Raw genomic sequence first — 20,000 nt, 5'->3', positions numbered from 1 at the left:
ACAGGCCTAGAGACACAGGGCTAGAGACACAGGCATAGAGACACAGGCCTAGAGACACAGGCCTAGGGACACAGGCCTAGAGACACAGGCATAGAGACACAGGCCTAGGGACACAGGCCTAGGGACACAGGCCTAGAGACACAGGCCTAGGGACACAGGGCTAGAGACACAGGCCTAGAGACACAGACCTAGGGACACAGGCCTAGAGACACAGGCCTAGGGACACAGGCCTAGCAGCCAAGGCCTGACACTGTCTACACAATTACATACTGCAGGTATTGGATGTTGGAAAATGAGAATATTATTACAGTACTATTTTGTGCATTCTAGTATTCCCTACTTTTCTATACACCGTACTGTAGTACGGCCAGGAAACAGTGTGTCACCACAACACATGTTTAGAAAGCTTTCTAAAGGATTATAACTTTCAATGACTGACTGGCTGTACTGAATCATTGTTTAGTGGTTGAGAGGATGTATGGGTGTAGAGGTGCTGGTCCAGTGATTCAGAGGATGTGTCTTCACCCCTCCCTTCCACAAGTATGTGCAGCTCTGGTGAGTGAACTTAAAGGAGTACAGTAGTAAAGGGAAAATGCATGTTTAGCCCTGTTTTAAGGTTACTTATGATCATATACAATGGTTTAGATCAAAACGTTGACAAAACTAGCACATTTGAGAAAGTCTGATAATTGCTCTACCACCGTTTTGGTCATACAATGGATGTGGGTGGGCACCTTGAAAAATCATTCAAAAACATGTTAAACTCTCAATTTCAAAGACAAGAAACTCACCGAGGTGTTAGTTGGCGTTCTGACATATAATTCGCCATAAAGTAAGATTCTAGTTCATCTGGAAAGGCTTTTTTAAATATTTAGCATAGAACTATTTAGTCGCAGCACATAAGTGTGTAAACGTCCGCAAACTAGGTAGCCTAGCAACATGAACAATAACAATAGCTACCGTAAGTAGTTCCACTTCCTGAATCCCCTCTGCGGATTGATCTACACATCTACAACGGTCACGTCAATACAAGTCAGTGGATTTCATAAAATGATCAATAAAACCCTACAGGATTCATACTTTGCGGCGAATTTGATGTCAGAACACCAACGGACACCAATTACCCCCTCGGTGAGCTTCTTGCCTTTGAAATCAAGAGTTTAACATGTTTTTGAATGATTTTTCACGGTGCCCACCCACATCCATTGTATGACCTAAACGGTGGTAGAGCAATTATCAGACTTTCTCAAAAGTGCTAGTTTTGTCAACGTTTTGATCTGAACCATTGTATATGATCATAAGTAACCTTAAAACAGGGCTAAACATGCATTTTCCCTTTACTACTCCTTTAAAGAGACAGAGAGAGGGGAGGAGGAAATAACGCTGCTTGATCTGTGTTGACGTGAGTTAAGAGCCTGTAGTGAGTTAAGAGCCTGTAGTGAGTTAAGAGCCTGTAGTGAGTTAAGAGCCTGTAGTGAGTTAAGAGCCTGTAGTGAGTTAAGAGCCTGTAGTGAGTTAAGAGCCTGTAGTGTTCAACATGCGTCCAGCAGTGAACATGTCTGATGATCGCGCTGATTGAACATTCTTTCATGGTCCGTTCATGACGTAACGCCAACCCCTCCCCTCCTGATACGTTCCCAGCCCAGGAGGATGTGTGTGATATACAGGGCTATACTGTCCTGTCCTACGAGTTAACTAGGACACACACCCCAGCCCAGGAGGATGTGTGTGATATACAGGGCTATACTGTCCTGTCCTACGAGTTAACTAGGACACACACTCACAAGCTCAGTGGGGGCAGTTCACTCGGAAGACGGAATGACGGATATCACACTCTAATATATCCCAGTGGGTGGTCAAGGGCACGCTGACCTTCCCTGTGTTTCATATGGAGTTAGCTCATAAAGCTCATGAAGCTATCACCGCTCGGCTATGAGAGAGACAGGGAACTAGTTGTAGAGATGGAAATGGATATACAGTATCCACGCTATCCATAGTTATAGAATTCACAATAGAACACTAGAAAAGGCAGTCCCAACAGATTCCAGGCCTAAGTATCGTAGGCTACACAGGATGCAATCTTTATAATGACACAATTAGCACAAACTGATCAACAGTGACACCAGTCGGATCCCGAACACAGCAATCTCAACATGTGCAAAGTCACAGCCAATCTCAACACTAGTCAGGAAATAAACAGTGCATGCTTTGAAATAACGTCTTCTGTATCTTGTGCTTGCATCCGAAGAGCTTCGATGAGAAGACCCATGAGCCCACAGAGGATAAATACAAGAAAATAAATCCATGAGCCTTTTTATGCGCTTTCAAATCCAAATAACGATGTGATAGATGATCAAAGTGGTACCTCATAAAGGGAAGGATTTCCAGACAGATTAAAGGAGAGGATTCTTTTTATCTGTCTGCCCGTGTATATATTTCCCTTACCAAATTGGGCTCTGGTTGGTCTTTAATGAGATAACGCAGGGATATGAAGCACTTCTCTGAGCTCTCTGTGTCTGTCTGCTCAACTTCCTGCCCACGGTGTCTGTCCCCTGTCCCCTGAGGACACAGATGCTGCTTTAGCTACATAATGTCCTTGATTCAGGCCTGACAGAGAAAGATCGCTGCTGTCTGGATTATTTTACTTTGAGGGTCCTGCAACATTAGCTGACTATCAACAAACATCCAAATTCAGCTATCCCCTAACCCTAACATTCACTATCCCCTAACCCTAACATTCACTATCCCCTAACCCTAACATTCACTATCCCCTAACCCTAACATTCACTATCCCCTAACACTAACATTCACTATCCCCTAACCCTAACATTCACTATCCCCTAACCCTAACATTCACTATCCCCTAACCCTAACATTCACTATCCCCTAACCCTAACATTCACTATCCCCTAACCCTAACATTCACTATCCCCTAACCCTAACATTCACTATCCCCTAACCCTAACATTCACTATCCCCTAACCCTAACATTCACTATCCCCTAACCCTAACATTCACTCCACCCTCAGCTAGTTGCAGCTGCATAATTAACATTATCAGTTGATAGTTTTGTTGATATCAAATGTTGTAGATGGCCTATAGGGAACCTTAGAGATAAAGTGTTGGTCAGTGGTGTTTGTGTGTTGGTCAGTGGTGTTTGTGTGTTGGTCAGTGGTGTTGGTGTATACTGTATGGTTGAGAAGGTGATGGACCTGATGTGCAGTGTTAACTGCTAACAACACGCTAAACACAAGCTCGTGTAAAAGTCAGCAGTCAGCAAAGGTCATCACAAGCTTTAGTGTACACACAAAACACCCAACCCACAACAAAAGTGCACTTCATCTAGACTTCTGGGAAAACAATGGAAAGCAGCTGGGAACACACCCTTTAGTCCCGTCTCATCAGGCGTATCACGGGACAGCACGCCGTTGAAGGACAGATGACCTGCTGGTCAAAGATGGAGGCGCAGAGTTCTATACTCAACAATCCTGTCCCACTGCTCCTCTGGCCGGAAGGGCTGACCAACAGCAGCTAATACTATAGACTGTGTGTAGAGTACTATAGACTGTGTGTAGAGTGTGTGTAGAGTGTGTGTAGAGTAATATAGACTGTGTGTAGAGTGTGTGTAGAGTACTATAGACTGTGTAGAGTGTGTGTAGAGTAATATAGACTGTGTGTAGAGTGTGTGTAGAGTACTATAGACTGTGTGTAGAGTGTGTGTAGAGAAATATAGACTGTGTGTAGAGTACTATAGACTGTGTAGAGTGTGTGTAGAGTACTATAGACTGTATGTAGAGTGTGTGTAGAGTACTATAGACTGTGTGTAGAGTGTGTGTGTAGAGTGTGTGTAGAGTACTATAGACTGTGTGTAGAGTGTGTGTAGAGTACTATAGACTGTATGTAGAGTGTGTGTAGAGTACTATAGACTGTGTGTAGAGTGTGTGTGTAGAGTGTGTGTAGAGTACTATAGACTGTGTGTAGAGTGTGTGTAGAGTACTATAGACTGTGTGTAGAATACTATAGACTGTGTGTAGACTGTGGTAGAGTGTGTAGAGTACTATAGACTGTGTGTAGAGTGTGTGTAGAGTGTGTGTAGAGTGTGTGGAGTACTATAGACTGTGTAGAGTGTGTGTAGAGTACTATAGAGTGTGTAGAGTGTGTGTAGAGTTTGTGTAGAGTACTATAGAGTGTGTAGAGTGTGTGTAGAGTACTATAGACTGTGTAGACTGTGTGTAGAGTACTATAGACAGTGTGTAGAGTACTATAGACTGTGTGTAGAGTGTGTGTAGAGTACTATAGACAGTGTGTAGAGTGTGTGTAGAGTACTATAGACTGTGTGTAGAGTACTATAGACTGTGTGTAGAGTACTATAGACAGTGTGTAGAATGTGTGTAGAGTACTATAGGGTGTGTGTAGAGTACTATAGACTGTGTGTAGACTGTGGTAAAGTGTGTAGAGTACTATAGACTGTGTGTAGAGTGTGTGTAGAGTACTATAGACTGTGTGTAGACTGTGGAAGAGTGTGTAGAGTGTGTGTAGAGTGTGTGTAGAGTGTGTGTAGAGTACTATAGACTGTGTAGAGTGTGTGTAGAGTGTGTAGAGTACTATAGACTGTGTAGAGTGTGTGTAGAGTGTGTGTAGAGTACTATAGACTGTGTAGAGTGTGTGTAGAGTACTATAGACTGTGTGTAGACTGTGAAGAGTGTGTAGAGTGTGTGTAGAGTACTATAGAGTGTGTAGAGTGTGTGTAGAGTACTATAGTGTGTGTGTAGAGTGTGTGTAGAGTGTATAGAGTGTGTGTAGAGTACTATAGTGTGTGTAGAGTGTGTAGCGTGTGTCTAGAGTGTGTGTAGAGTGTGTAGAGTGTGTGTAGAGTGTGTAGAGTACTATAGTGTGTGTGTAGAGTGTGTGTAGAGTGTATAGAGTGTGTGTAGAGTACTATAGTGTGTGTAGAGTGTGTAGCGTGTGTCTAGAGTGTGTGTAGAGTGTGTAGAGTGTGTGTAGAGTGTGTGTAGAGTGTGTAGAGTGGGTAGAGTGTGTGTAGAGTGTGTAGAGTGTGTGTAGCGTGTGTGTAGAGTGTGTCGAGTGTGTGAAGAGTGTGTGTAGAGTGTGTAGAGTGGGTAGAGTGTGTGTAGAGTGTGTGTCGAGTGTGTAGAGTGTGTGTAGAGTGTGTAGCGTGTGTCTAGAGTGTGTGTAGAGTGTGTAGAGTGTGTGTAGAGTGTGTGTAGAGTGTGTAGAGTGGGTAGAGTGTGTGTAGAGTGTGTGTCGAGTGTGTAGAGTGTGTGTAGAGTGTGTGTCGAGTGTGTAGAGTGTGTGTAGAGTGTGTAGTGTGTGTAGAGTGTGTGTAGAGTGTGTAGAGTGTGTGTAGAGTGTGTAGAGTGTGTGTAGAGTGTGTAGAGTGTGTGTAGCGTGTGTGTAGACTGTGTAGAGTGTGTAGAGTGTGTGTAGAGTGTGTGTAGCGTGTGTAGAGTGTGTGTAGAGTGTGTAGAGTGTGTGTAGAGTGTGTAGAGTGTGTGTAGAGTGTGTAGAGTGTGTGTAGAGTGTGTAGAGTGTGTGTAGCGTGTGTGTAGAGTGTGTAGAGTGTGTAGAGTGTGTGTAGAGTGTGTAGAGTGTGTGTAGAGTGTGTAGAGTGTGTGTAGACTGTGTCTAGCGTGTGTGTGGAGAAGCTAATTATTCATATTCGTATTCAGAAGAGGGCGGGGCTTAAACCGGAAGTCGGTTCAAAACGGTTTAAACTGAGGGGAAATGTCATTTCTTTAGCCTAATATTAATTGGCATTGCAATTGCTGTGCTTTCAACGCATCAGAATTGCTGTTTATATATATTATTATTATTATCATTAATTATGAAGTATAATTCTTCCTCATCATCATCCTGTATGTTTTTATTTTAACAAACTATGAAGTGTCAGAACCCTACCACCACCCTTAACTGGGGGACATTCTACATTTAGTTAGAAACTGAAAAACATTTTTCTAAATCAAAATATAAGTCGTCATAGCAACTTTGCTAGAACAGCTATTCGCCTTATTCACCTGGCAGCCATATTGGTCAGTCTGGGGTGCGGATGCGGAAGTGCCCGTTGACTTCAATGTTAAAAGTTCACTGTAAAAACACCACTTCAAGAACCAAAATAGTCAAAATAACAGGCTGAATACACTATCGGGGTTACAAACTCATCATTACCAGACTCTGATTGTTTTTCACTGCCGTAGTTTTCGTGTTTGGAAATGCATAGGTATATAGGTACTGCATTTGTAACGCGCTCCCCATCCAGTTGTTACACTGGCCCAGAGCGCCATTCACACACCAACGGCATGGATCAAACATTTGATCAGTTGTGTTTCAGTTGTTAAAATATACTTTCATAATTATTTCATATTTCAAAATAGCCGGATATTATATAGGCTAGTGAGAGGCTGAGCATGCGTAGCTGAAATAGCTAGCGTTAGCTAGATATACTACACTGAGCTAACAAGCTATCTACCGATCCTCCTCTGCTCAAACAAACGCTACAGTTCACATAGGCTATTGCAGCAGTTAGGCTACGACAAGAAAACAAAATCCAATAACTGTCTCAATAAACCAGTTAACTAGGGACAAACGCCCTCGGTGCTGCTTACGTTCGTTGTCTGCCTACTATCTGGCTCCTCAGCGCGCTCCAAACTTTCTCTCCCTCTCCGCGTTGTCTAGACGTCTAGACAGACAGCAGGTGCGAGACTGCAAGCACGTGCGCCTCTGTCTCTCTCTCTCCCTCGTGTCATGTCAACAAGCAGACAGAACGTGCGCGTATCGCTCGCTCACACAGTATTTGACTGTTCTTCCCCCTCCCGAATATTTTTTTACAATATTCGTATGAATTTACTATTCGGGAAAAAGCTACTATTTGTGCTCATCCAAATACCGTATTCGTATTCGGGCACACCCCTAGTGTAGAGTGTGTGTAGAGTGTGTGTAGCATGTGTGTAGAGTGTGTGTAGAATGTGTTTAGCATGTGTGTAGAGTGTTTAGCGTGTGTGTAGAGTGTGTAGAGTGTGTGTAGCATGTGTAGAGTGTGTGTAGAGTGTGTGTAGAGTGTGTCGTGACACACACCCCAGGTCCTGGTCTCACCAGGGTCCCCCTGGGGGACACACAGCCCAGGTCCTGGTCTCACCAGGGTCCCCCTGGGGGACACACAGCCCAGGTCCTGGTCTCACCAGGGTCCCCCTGGGGGACACACAGCCCAGGTCCTGGTCTCACCAGGGTCCCCCTGGGGGACACACAGCCCAGGTCCTGGTCTCACCAGGGTCCCCCTGGGGGACACACAGCCCAGGTCCTGGTCTCACCAGGGTCCCCCTGGGGGACACACAGCCCAGGTCCTGGTCTTACCTTCCAGCAGGTCTCGTGCCAGACCCGGTTCTGCCCCCGTGGAGCGAACGAAGTCCGACAGGACCGCATCCATGTCCAGAGTCATGTGATCATGGGGGTGGGCTGCCCAGGCCGCAGCGGTCACCTTAGTCAACGCCAGCCTTCACACTCTCATCTGTGAACACACACACACACACACACACACACAAACACACACACACACACACACACAATACCTAGTTATCATCGATTCAGATAGACAGCCAAAATGGATGTGTGTACAGTATATGTGTGTGTGTGGGGGGGGGGGGGGGGGGGGGGTTGTGTGTGTGTGTGTGTTGTGGTGCTTGTGTAGTATACCCATGCGATCTGCAGAATGACTGATAATATAATGTACACATTGTGACCTCTAGTACACTCACCCTGGCTCTCTGGGCCTCCCACCTCCCATCTGCACAACCTCAACAATCTGCCCAGTGTGTGAGAATGACTGATGAGGTCATCACTGTGTTCCGTGTGCCCAGTGTGTCAGTGACGTCTCTCTCTCTCTCTCTCCCCCCCTCTCTCTCTCCCTCTCCCTCTCTCTCCCTATCTCTCTCTCTCTCTCTCTCATGTCATATGCACACTCAGTCAAAGATACTGTGATATGTTGATGTGCTCCATTTGTCAGGACATACTGCCAGAGTCACACTTCTTCATGTGATTGTATTTCCTGTTGAAAAATGTTATGTTAAGTTATCAAGAGAAATCACTATAATGAGGTTATGGTGCAGTTGAAAATGGAACTATAATCGTACTGTAATCTATCCCACCTTGCTTAATGCTCCTGCCTTTTGTTCTCAAAGCAAGTGAGACCAGGCTAGTTTCACCACGATAATACGATTCCATTTGTCTTCCCAGTGGAAGAGGCAGCGCGGTCTCACCCAGCAGAGGCTGGTCTCCCCAGTGGAAGAGTTAGTGAGGTTTCACCCAGCAGAGGCTGGTCTTCCCAGTGGAAGAGTTAGTGAGGTCTCACCCAGCAGAGGCTGGTCTTCCCAGTGGAAGAGGCAGCGAGGTCTCACCCAGCAGAGGCTGGTCTCCCCAGTGGAAGAGGCAGCGAGGTCTCACCCAGCAGAGGCTGGTCTTCCCAGTGGAAGAGGCAGCGAGGTCTCACCCAGCAGAGGCTGGTCTCCCCAGTGGAAAAGGCAGTGAGGTCTCACCCAGCAGAGGCTGGTCTTCCCAGTGGAAGAGGCAGCGAGGTCTCACCCAGCAGAGGCTGGTCTCCCCAGTGGAAGAGGCAGCGAGGTCTCACCCAGCAGAGGCTGGTCTCCCCAGTGGAAGAGGCAGCGAGGTCTCACCCAGCAGAGGCTGGTCTCCCCAGTGGAAGAGGCAGCGAGGTCTCACCCAGCAGAGGCTGGTCTACCTGGAGTACTTTTATCACTTCCTGTGCTGCCAGAGGAACAAAACAAACATGCTTTCCTCTCTCCCTGTTCACTTGGGGGAAATATCAAACTGAGACAGGGTTGGTCCACTAAACCTCATTAGGAACCCAATAACAAGCCCAATAACAAGCCCAATAACAAGCCCAATAACAAGCCCAATAACAAGCCCAATAACAAGCCCAATAACAAGCCCAATGAGAAAGGGAACCAGTTCCTTCCTGCCTGACTCCCTGGGGACCGGAGCGCTGTTGTCCCAGCAGGCTGTGTGTGGTGGAGAGACTGTGTGGTGGAGAGACTGTGTGGTGGAGAGACTGTGTGTGGTGGAGAGACTGTGTGGTGGAGAGACTGTGTGGTGGAGAGACTGTGTGGTGGAGAGACTGTGTGGTGGAGAGACTGTGTGTGGTGGAGAGACTGTGTGGTGGAGAGACTGTGTGGTGGAGAGACTGTGTGTGGAGAGACTGTGTGGTGGAGAGACTGTGTGTGGTGGAGAGACTGTGTGGTGGAGAGACTGTGTGGTGGAGAGACTGTGTGTGGTGGAGAGACTGTGTGTGGTGGAGAGACTGTGTGGTGGAGAGACTGTGTGGTGGAGAGACTGTGTGTGGTGGAGAGACTGTGTGTGGTGGAGAGACTGTGTGTGGTGGAGAGACTGTGTGTGGTGGAGAGACTGTGTGTGGTGGAGAGGATGCTGGGAGATGTGGGCAGGCTGTGTGAGGAGAGGCTGCTGGGAGATGTGGGCAGGCTGTGTGAGGAGAGGATGCTGGGAGATGTGGGCAGGCTGTGTGAGGAGAGGCTGCTGGGAGATGTGGTTCTGTGACCCAGGCAGAGCAGGGCTGTTCTTTAGAGACACCACGTCGTATCCAAGGCTGAAATGGACAGATTTATTCTCTTTCCCTTACCGTCCCCCCCTGATGAGGCTGGGGGGCTTTAGAAGGGCCCGTGTGTTAGTGTGTGTGTTAGTGTGTGTTTTAGTGTGTGTGTTAGTGTGTGTGTTAGTGTGTGTGTTAGTGTGTGTTTTAGTGTGTGTTTTAGTGTGTGTGTTAGTGTGTGTTAGTGTGTGTGTTAGTGTGTGTTTTAGTGTGTGTGTTAGTGTGTGTGTTAGTGTGTGTTTTAGTGTGTGTGTTAGTGTGTGTGTTAGTGTGTGTGTTAGTGTGTGTTTTAGTGTGTGTTAGTGTGTGTGTTAGTGTGTGTGTTAGTGTGTGTGTTAGTGTGTGTTAGTGTGTGTGTTAGTGTGTGTGTTAGTGTGTGTGTTAGTGTGTGTTTTAGTGTGTGTGTTAGTGTGTGTGTTAGTGTGTGTGTTAGTGTGTGTTTTAGTGTGTGTTTTAGTGTGTGTTAGTGTGTGTGTTAGTGTGTGTGTTAGTCTGTGTGTTAGTGTGTGTTTTAGTGTGTGTGTTAGTGTGTGTGTTAGTGTGTGTGTTAGTGTGTGTTAGTGTGTGTTAGTGTGTGTGTTAGTGTGTGTGTTAGTGTGTGTGTTAGTGTGTGTGTTAGTGTGTGTTTTAGTGTGTGTGTTAGTGTGTGTGTTAGTGTGTGTGTTAGTGTGTGTTAGTCTGTGTGTTAGTGTGTGTTTTAGTGTGTGTGTTAGTGTGTGTGTTAGTGTGTGTGTTAGTGTGTGTTAGTGTGTGTGTTAGTGTGTGTTTTAGTGTGTGTGTTAGTGTGTGTGTTAGTGTGTGTGTTAGTGTGTGTTAGTGTGTGTGTTAGTGTGTGTGTTAGTGTGTGTTTTAGTGTGTGTGTTAGTGTGTGTGTTAGTGTGTGTGTTAGTGTGTGTGTTAGTGTGTGTGTTAGCTCATCCGTCACACACACGTGTCAGAGCCCACCACCTGAGGTTGTTGGCCACTATTCATTTTTCCTACTGCCAAGTACTTTTAGCTTTATACATTAGAAAATGCTGCTTGGTGTCTCAGTAAAGCTATAGTCTATTCCAGGGGTTCTCAACCTTTTGTAACTTAAGCCCCATTTTGATTGATAAAAAATCCCGAGGACCACCTTTCCAAATACATGAGATCTGAGGGAATGTTCGCTAGCTACGTTAGCCCAACACATTTGTCTCAACACCAGCTTGGCGTGTATTCAAACGAAACTCATCATTGAAATTATACATTTTTTATTTATATGTGAATTTTTGAGTACATTTAGATATAAAAATAACAAGCTTTGTAAATGAATTCATCAATTTTATTTTCTTGTATTTTTTTTCTAACCGTTTGTCAGTAGGCTACCACTACCTCCGCAGCCCACTGGATGGCGCTCTGCGGATCACTGGTTGAGAATGGTCGGTCTATTCTTTCTAAATCCACAGAGTTCAGAGCTCGAGGTGTTAAGTAGCTATTTTGGTGCTTGTTCTAAATGGTATGATTCTCCTACTGCAGGTTAGTATCAAGGTTAAGTGTAATTGTGGGTGCAATTAGTCACAGTCATATTGTTAGTCAGGTATCATTAGTTATAGTCATTATATTTCACAATATAGATCAGCTGACTCTTATTTAGGCGGTTTGATCATGTTGGATAGATCAGAGATGGTCTCTCTATCAGGTCATATTACTGTGAGTGTTCAAGCGTGAGGAAGTTAATAACGCCCTCAGGTGAGGAGTCTGTGGGGATTCGTTGTAGAGTTGACAGCTGTGCTCACGAGCTCTGTGATGGTAATATAGGTCCGCGCTGAGAGGCTCACACTGAAGGCAGAATGTGTTCTGTTGAACAGCATGAGGAAACATAATCCAGCTCTGCGAAGCTTCAAACAGCTGGATTGTGTAAATGGGTATGCACTTGAACAAGCTTCTCTCAGAACCAGAAACAGGGTGAACGCAGCCCGATGGACAGCAGACATGTATTATACTACACTCAACCCTTTGGTTTAGCTGCAGCGATGGGACATTTCACCAGTGCAGGAGCAGCATAACTGTTCTGCTTCGCCTTCCCCGACGCAAGCAAACAGCTGACTGGTGCACATGACATCTTTACAGGGGCTATTGAGGAGAGTCATTTGTGCCTAGATTTCCAAATAGAAAGTGCTCAGTCAGCCCTTCTACTTTTCACACAACGTGTTGAGCTCCAGGTGTTAAATAATATGCACATATAATTAATAACACTTCAAACATGTCATATATTCATGAAGAAAATATCACTTTTCCATTCCTTCATCAGCGCAAACTGGTGAGGGACATGTTTACTGTACATCTGGCTTGTTTGATCGTCTCTTCTTGAAAAAATAGTTTTAAACATGTCAATATAGACTTTAAAAGACTGTCCTTAAGAGTGAGGAAGAGCCCACTTACTTCCACCTGATCACAGTGGGGTGAGGAGCAGGCCTGTCAGAGGCATGCTGCTGTGTGATTGGTCAGGAAGGTTCTAGTCCATCATCACATGGACCAGTGATGGAAGGAAGACTGCTCACAGGGACGCCTGGGAGAGAGACAGCAAACAGGACACACACACACACACGCGCACACACACACACACACACACACACACACACACACACACACACACACACACACACACACACACACACACGACAATGCCATTGTTTACTGCCCACACACTTCATACAGCCAGGCCCACTATGCTTGCGGTTCCTCTCATATTTCTGAGTGTGTGTTTGCAGAGACGGGCATGTGAACTGCCCCATCATCAGATACAGTAGCACTGTAGTAACTACAGTAAACACAATCATTTCTTTCACTCACTTGATTCATTCAGACCAGGTGTTTGTTTCTCTGGCCTGAATCATTCAAACCAGATGCTTTAACATGTCCTGTACCTTAGGGTACAGGACATGTTAAAGGCTTTAGGTACAGGACATGTCTTTAGGTACAGGACATGTTAAAGGGCTAACCCTTTAACATGTCCTGTACCCTAACCCTTTAACATGTACCTAAAGCCTTTTACATGTCCTGATCCTAAAGCCTTTTACATGTCCTGTACCTAAAGCCTTTTACATGTCCTGTACCTAAAGCCTTTAACATGTCCTGAACTCAAGCCTTTAACATGTCCTGTACCTAAAGCCTGTGTGTTCTGAGCCCCTTCAGAGCAGATGATGATCCATGACCTTGTTTGGTACCGGGGCCTGAGCAGTGAGACGGGCCTGAGCAGTGAGACGGGCCTGAGCAGTGAGACGGGCTGTTTCCAGCTGGGTGAGAGGGGGAACTGTCAGTGTTTGTGGATTTCATATATTCAGATTACACCATGAATCATGTATTCAGTTCCCCGGCCAAGACTCAGCCACAGGTGTGGGTTTGGCGCCAGCCCAGGACTCTGGATATCTCCTGTTTACGGACACGACCTGTAGCACATCGCTGAGAGGTTCTGGCCGTGAATGGTTGGAGCACGATCCTCCCAGTACCAGGGTTGCTGGTTTGATCCCTGCATTGGCCATTTATTTATCCTATAATGAACTTCAGGATTAAATCTATTTCTAAGTGAACAATTCATAATTATTGTGTTTGGGGTCAGGATGACATAAGTCCAGCTTCAATTGGTTATTATGTTATTCTGTTTTGACTTTCAAGCTTCAATGACTATTATATGCACACACTTAATGCCACTATGCCCTTTCCAGCTTCTTCTAAACAACATTCATGAACATAGAATAGATAGCCTTTGTTAACCTTCACAGGCCCTGTGCTTCAAGTCCCTACACAGCCCTTTTCTGCTGACTCACTGAGAATCCACCCGACTCAGCAGAAAAATGAAGCCGGCTGCAATAGTTAAAACAGGATGTAGCAGGAACATGTAGCCTGTGTTATTATGCTCTTATATGAAGATAATCCTTGAGATTACCCTCTGGAATTCAGTGTTCCTCTACTTTATATGCAACAGTGTTCATCTTCAGTATGGACGTCAGATATTTAAACTGTATTTGACTCTAAACCAGCATAAACCCATCTAAAGCCAAAGCTACCAGCAATGACAACGTAGCATTAAGGAGAAGCTCATTGGGACTAGCCTAGGTGTTGCAGTAGTAGTAGGCCTATCGGTGCTAATGTACTATATAGTCCTGCAGGACACAAGCAGGAAGTGGAGCTGAAGAGGATCCACTCAGTCAAGTAACTGGGCCAAAGCACACACTGTTCAAATCCAGGAATAGAGCTGTCTACTTAAAAAGACATGCAGGGGGTTACATTTAATACGTCCTGGAGGGATTTCATATCAAACACACAGTCTTTCCCATCTTCTTTTCCAATTTCACTTATTAGGACTACGAATGGCAAGGGGAAGATCTCTTACTACAGTCCGTCCTGATCACGCGAGCTCACTTTCAGTTTCTCTCTGCAGATCAGTCTGGACTTCCCCCTATCTAGAACGATTTCCAGAGACTGCATTTGCAACCGGGCCAATCAGGGACTGCGTCCTGCCCCCCAGTGGGGATGTAGCCCCTGATTGGGTCCCATAGTTGATGACATGAAATACACGTCGTTGGCAAAATAGCAGGCGCCCGAAGCAAAGAGCGTTGAGGTTAACGTTAATAAACGTAGAATAAACACAGCCATAAATGCAGTTATTGCAGAAATAGACTCAGTAACAACAATTAAAGAAGAACAATAGTTTGCACTAGCAGAGTTTCTCGGCGGAAAAGACATTTCGGCCTTTCATGTGACGTTTTGTTTTACGCTGCTTGGCTGAAGGAGTTTGTCTATCAAGGCGAGCACTCCCGCCCCCTGAGATCGCTGGAGAGAGAGGGGGGGGTCAGACCGATCTGTGGAGAGAAACTGAAAGTGAGCTTGTGAGATCAGGATGGTCTCACCAGGCTAACCAGGCCAGGTCCAGCCTGGCTTATGTGCGTGGCTGGCTTGTTTCTGTTCAGGACTGGTCGAACGGAAGCTAGTCATGCCACTGAAATAGCTGTGAATTGAAATTACATGAAATAATGTCTGATAAATTAAGATAGGTCTTGTCGCCTGGAAACATCAGATCCAATGCTTCCAATGCTAATCCAGCACAATAAGAGCGGGATAGCCAGTTAGCTCATGAGCTCACAACAACTAGCAGCAGCTCCCATAACATTAATGGTAGCGGTCAGTGGCTAAAGCAGTTACACTGATGATTCCTGTAACGTTAGCTATTTTGCTGCAATTGGTTCAACTTCTGTTTCTGGACAAAGGTAAGGGATAAAAAGATTGGAGTGAAAGGATGAAAGTGTGGAGGTTTGGGGTATAGTCCCATAAAGTCATCCCCACCAGGGCCTTGAACCCCCGTCTCCCGGGTGGGAGTCCAATGCTCTCACCACTACTCTACTTGTGTAGTGGAGATCGGTGGGTTGGTTTTGGTGTCCTTCTTCCAGTCCCTAGTGTGGGTTGGGGTTAGAATAAGGGTTGGGGTTGGGACAGGATCTGACCTATAAGGCAAGTGGTAAAGGTTGGAGTGAAAGGATGAACATGTGGAGGTTTGGGGTATAGTCCCATAAAGTCATCCCCACCAGGGCCTTGAACCCCGGTCTCCCGAGTCCAATGCTTTCACCACTACTCTACTTGTGCAGTGGAGATCGGTAGGTTGATTTTGGTGTCCTTCTTTATTTTGGTGTGCTGGGACTACTGCCTCTTGTGGTGCCAACAGAGAAATGCAGGTCAACATTAACCGGAGGGAGGGAGGGAGTGAGTGATAACCGGACAAACGCTATTCTAGGTGCTTGAAAAAGCTTGCAAACATAGCAATGGTAGCACATCTCAGTTGTTCAATTTAAGGAGGACAAAATACTCACTTTTCACATGTTTATATTTGGCTCACATCATACAAAATACGCTAACGCGTTTCGGCAATCAGCCTTTGTTAGAACGTATTCTAGGTGCGCTGGCTTACAGCCATGCACAAAAAAGCACTGCCTCTTGTGGTAGCAACATAGAACTGCAGGTCAACAACACGACGGAGGAAGGGAAGGAGGGAGGGAGGGAGGGAGGGAGGGAGGGAGGGAGGGAGGGAGGGAGGGAGGGAGGGACAACCGGACATTTGCTATCTTTGATGCACTGGCTTACAGCCACGCACAGAAAAGGGGGGACCCATCATCAGATAAGTATCAGTGGAACCACAGCAGCCCCACTATCAAGTCACAGCATGGGGGTCTTCATGTTGTCCTAAACAGAGTTCTGATCAGCAGAATCTTCTCATCATTGATGGGGTCTGGAGGGAGAGGGGTGTTTGAGCATTCAGAAGAGTGCAGGACTGAGTAGAAAAACGTATGAAAAAGTGGGACATTCCCATTCCCTGAGTGAAGACCGGTGCTCATAAAATAACCACATGGTAGCCTGGCCCAGCCAATCACAGCAGCACTACAGGCTAACCCCGTAGGTGGGACTAGGGCTGAAACATTCAGAATTTATGGGAATGAACGGGAATAAACTAGAAAACTGAATTATTCCTATTAATTCCCCGAAATGTCCCGTTTATTCCTGTGAATTCCCATTAATTCCCAGGAAAGTTAGTGAATATTACCGGAATTTTGCTAACCTAGGTGAGCCTTCAGGAACCAGCCAAAGCAGACGGTAATGGTTCTGATCTACAGAGTGTTAGCTTATCATGGTCATCTAACAGGTCCATACAGAGCCATCACCAGCGTCATGTGACCACATCCCCATGCTTGCAAGTCTATCTGGATTCAGAGGTCCACATTTTAACCTGACCACGGGAGCAAAGTCTGTCAGTAGAAAATGGCTACTTTTTACAGCCCATGTTTCATATTGCAAGGGGGACTGTTGGACCGGCCACTGACTGAAGGGGGACTGTTGGACCGGCCACTGACTGAAGGGGGACTGTTGGACCGGCCACTGACTGAAGGGGGACTGTTGGACCGGCCACTGACTGACTGCCTGCTGCTGCTACTGTCTCGCAACCTACCGGCTGCAAATGGGGGCGACCGAATGAACTCCTACATACGCCCCACGTCCCTCTTGTCACCAGGGTGACAAGTCCTCCACAACCTCTTTACTTTGTGGTCTTTTCTCCTATAGGAAGGTCAATCTCAGACAAGGCACCATGTAATGCAGATTAAGTAATGATTGTTTATTTCTATACTTACCATGAGTTGATCTTTTTGGGTGCAGATTCTTCCAGCATTAACAAAAGCATAACAGAGATTCTCGATGACCCGCAATATCAAAGCTGGTTGCTGTCTCAGACCTGAAAAGGAAGACACATACAGAGTCCAATGTCAGGAAGTAACTCAATTTCCGAATTTCATAGAACCTTTAGAGAGAACCTTTTTCATGCAGACCAGCTCAAGCTTGACCAGATCACTGTATTATGGAAAGCCATACAGTGAGAGGTGATGAGAGCGATGCAGAGGTTAGCATTCATATCAATAAAGCAGGATATTGGTCAACCTGTGAAGCTCAGACTGGACTCATTCTGTATTCTACAGGCTACTGTACTAAGTATTCTGATGATTCAGATCGCCAGGCTACTGTACTAAGTATTCTGATGATTCAGATCGCCAGGCTACTGAAGCATTTCTCAGCATCCATGTGTGGCGTGCCTTCACAAGACGGCGTGAATCACAATCATCTCTCCCTGCCCTGGATGGAACGCCTCACTCTCAAGATACCAACAGAGGGCAAAGACTCAGGAATAAAGAGAGACACAGTCAGACAGACACACACACAACACACAGTAGGTGCGCAGGTGCAAGGCATCTGACAAGCGTCCCCGTTCACAATTTCCGCTTGAACTGAACTGGGAGGTCTTGACTGAGTTTGGAGGCTACCGTAGTAGAAGAAGAAGAGCCGCTTCCGGGTCACAGTCTATACAACAACAACAATAACAACAACAATACGAGAGGTCTAGGACTGCTTTGCAGCTGGTATTTCATTGATAGTTTTAGGTAGAAGTGTTTGTTGATCAAAACAAATATGGGATGCCACTAGCTTTGGAGCAGGTTGGGTGCGTTGGTAAACACGCTCGGAGCACACCCGGAATGCTCTCTGGTTATTCGGAGCACACCCGGAATGCTCTCTGGTTATTCGGAGCACACCCGGAATGCTCTCTGGTTATTCGGAAATTCAGAGCGCTCCGAGCTTCCTCGTTCGAAAATTCAGAGCACTGCGCTCTGGGAGCACTCAGAGCGTGCCCTGGGTTATCTGACTGAAAAAACGGTTTGTCCGAGCTAACTGACCGTCCGTAAATTAACTGATTTCAGAGCGCTCTATGACGTTGAGCAGATTCTCAGAGAGCATTTACGAACGCACCTGTTAATCAAATTTCTACTGAATATCACATACCTGATGATTCTCTCAAGGATTCCTAACAATATTGCTGTATGTTATTTGCCAAATTCCACTACTTTGTCTAAGAGAGTTCTACAGAAAGGCCTGAACTATTTTACACAAGGATATATCCATGAGATTTGGATTTCGGACAGAGCAGGTGTACTGTACGAGTTGATGCTAGGTGTTGGCAATCTATGCGGAAGGCACAGACGCCTCCAGAAATTGAAATTCATCAGGACAAATCGCGGAGTCGACAGAAACTGCACATGTAAAGCAGGGTGAGTAAGTTACTGGCATCCATTCTTAGAAAATAAGTCTGATCTGTTAACTACAGGCTAATTAGCTACTGTACATCAAGCACTTAACATTAGCTTAACGTTAGCTTCGTAGCGTTTTGTGTCGGCGCTGCTGTAAACTGATGTGTGGAGGGAGGTGTGGAGTATGTACAGCTTGTTTTCTTATAACATTATGGTACAGCAGCCTGCAAGACAGTTTTCTGTAGTTTTAAGAACCATTTTCTTCAAACTAATGTCTAATCTATGAACACAACACGGGGACAAGCTTTGTTTGTGGGACATCAGAGGCGTGGTCTTAAGAAATCAAGCAACCTTATGAAAGCATCATGGAACGAGAAGCAGTGGGATGTCATGGATATGGGAGTGCCGTTACACCCCGCTAGCCGTGACGATATCCGTGACATCCCACGGCTTCGAGTTCCATAATGCTTTTATACAACGGTTGCCACATTTATCTGTCAATATTTCAAATAGAAAGACAATACGAACTTTAAAATGTATTTTTAATGGAACTATTTGTAAATCATTTGCGGATACTTCCGCTGAAAAAGGGAACGTTGCCAGGCAACGACAATGCTACAGCACATCTTTGTAAACATTGATCTGGACGTTGCCACGGCTACTAATAAGAGGTGGATTTATATTAAAAGATGTGCGAACATTCCATCTTAGCGTGGGGATATCGTGGTTATCGCCACGGCTGGAATGCAAACTGACCGATAGAGACAATGGACCGGATCTATAACGTTGTATAATGGTTATTATTCTCCACGTGATTGACTGCTCGGAAAGGTCTATACAAATCAATGGATATAATATGATCAATAAAACCCGATTGGAAGCATCACTTTGTGGTTGTTTTTTTTTGCCAGAACATCAACAGACACCAGTGACCACTCGGTGAGTTTCCTGTCTTTGACAACGAGAGTTTATGGTGTTTTTGAGGGATTTTGTCTATGCATTTGTGGATCCATTGAGTGTGTTAGCGGTGGCAGGCTATATTTCGAGAGTGCACCGTTTGACAAAATTTTGATATTGGCCGTTTTATATGATTGTAAATAACCTTATAACATAGCTTATAACCTTATAACATGGCTTTTCATGATAAATTCGGAATGTGTCATTTAATGACAATTCCTCTGTTGAAGGAAATGAGTTACACTCCTTAAAAGGATAGATTTAGGCTACGGGTCTTTGCTTGACAGCAACTGGAGTTCATTAGTTACTCAACATTCCTTTGTTTAAACAAACTGACTCTGAAAGCTAAAGTGCTACTGCTCTTCAGCTACTAATAAACAGCTAGCCCATGTACTTGTGTTATGAACTAAACTTGGTGAAGGTGACCCTTACGAAGCTCTACTGTGGTAAAAGAGATATAATCTGATTAGTCCCTAAAGTGCTAGCTCTTGTGAGAATGTCTTGAGAGAAGCAGGTTTCTCAGGTCTTTGGGTTCCTTCCTTTGAGATCAGATCGGCTACGGCGACTGATTTGGCTACAGCTGTGTGGAGGAGCACAGTCTTTCCCCTATTCCATCCTGTTAGATCCCAGATGACTTGAAGGAAGGGAGGAAGGAAGGAGGCCTTTCTAGAGTATTCAAGCAGGGCCCTAGGTCTACATAGGCAGCAACACGCCTCTAAACCTCTGAAACTCTACACTGACTCAAACAGCATGGTTGAGTTTTCCCAGGGTCACATGACAGCACTATGCCTCCCTGCTGCCCAGTTTCCAGTTCCACACAACTGAAGCAT

The 20,000-nt window shown here is 45.5% G+C and overlaps 1 protein-coding gene across 1 annotated transcript in view; it reads right to left on the bottom strand.

Annotated features, from left to right (window-relative positions):
• The window catches only part of LOC311308098 (OTU domain-containing protein 7A-like), a gene marked incomplete at its 3' end in the record, with an annotated part of 67,458 nt that extends 50,601 nt beyond the window's left edge, over window positions 1-16,857 (bottom strand). Inside the window, exons 1-3 of the mRNA XM_084437034.1 lie at window positions 16,771-16,857; window positions 12,038-12,164; window positions 7,369-7,522 (exon numbers count right to left, since the gene is read on the bottom strand). Coding sequence (XP_084293160.1) covers window positions 7,369-7,453 — 85 coding nt within the window. The 5' untranslated portion in view covers window positions 7,454-7,522; window positions 12,038-12,164; window positions 16,771-16,857. The remainder of the gene's footprint in view (window positions 1-7,368; window positions 7,523-12,037; window positions 12,165-16,770) is intronic.
• Window positions 16,858-20,000: the final 3,143 nt, after the last annotated feature.

This window comes from Borostomias antarcticus (genome assembly GCF_949987555.1).
Source record: "Borostomias antarcticus genome assembly, chromosome: 4".
Taxonomy (NCBI): domain Eukaryota; kingdom Metazoa; phylum Chordata; class Actinopteri; order Stomiiformes; family Stomiidae; genus Borostomias; species Borostomias antarcticus.
The sequence above is the reverse complement of the archived record's forward strand: the minus strand, read 5'-3'. Positions and strand labels throughout refer to the sequence as shown.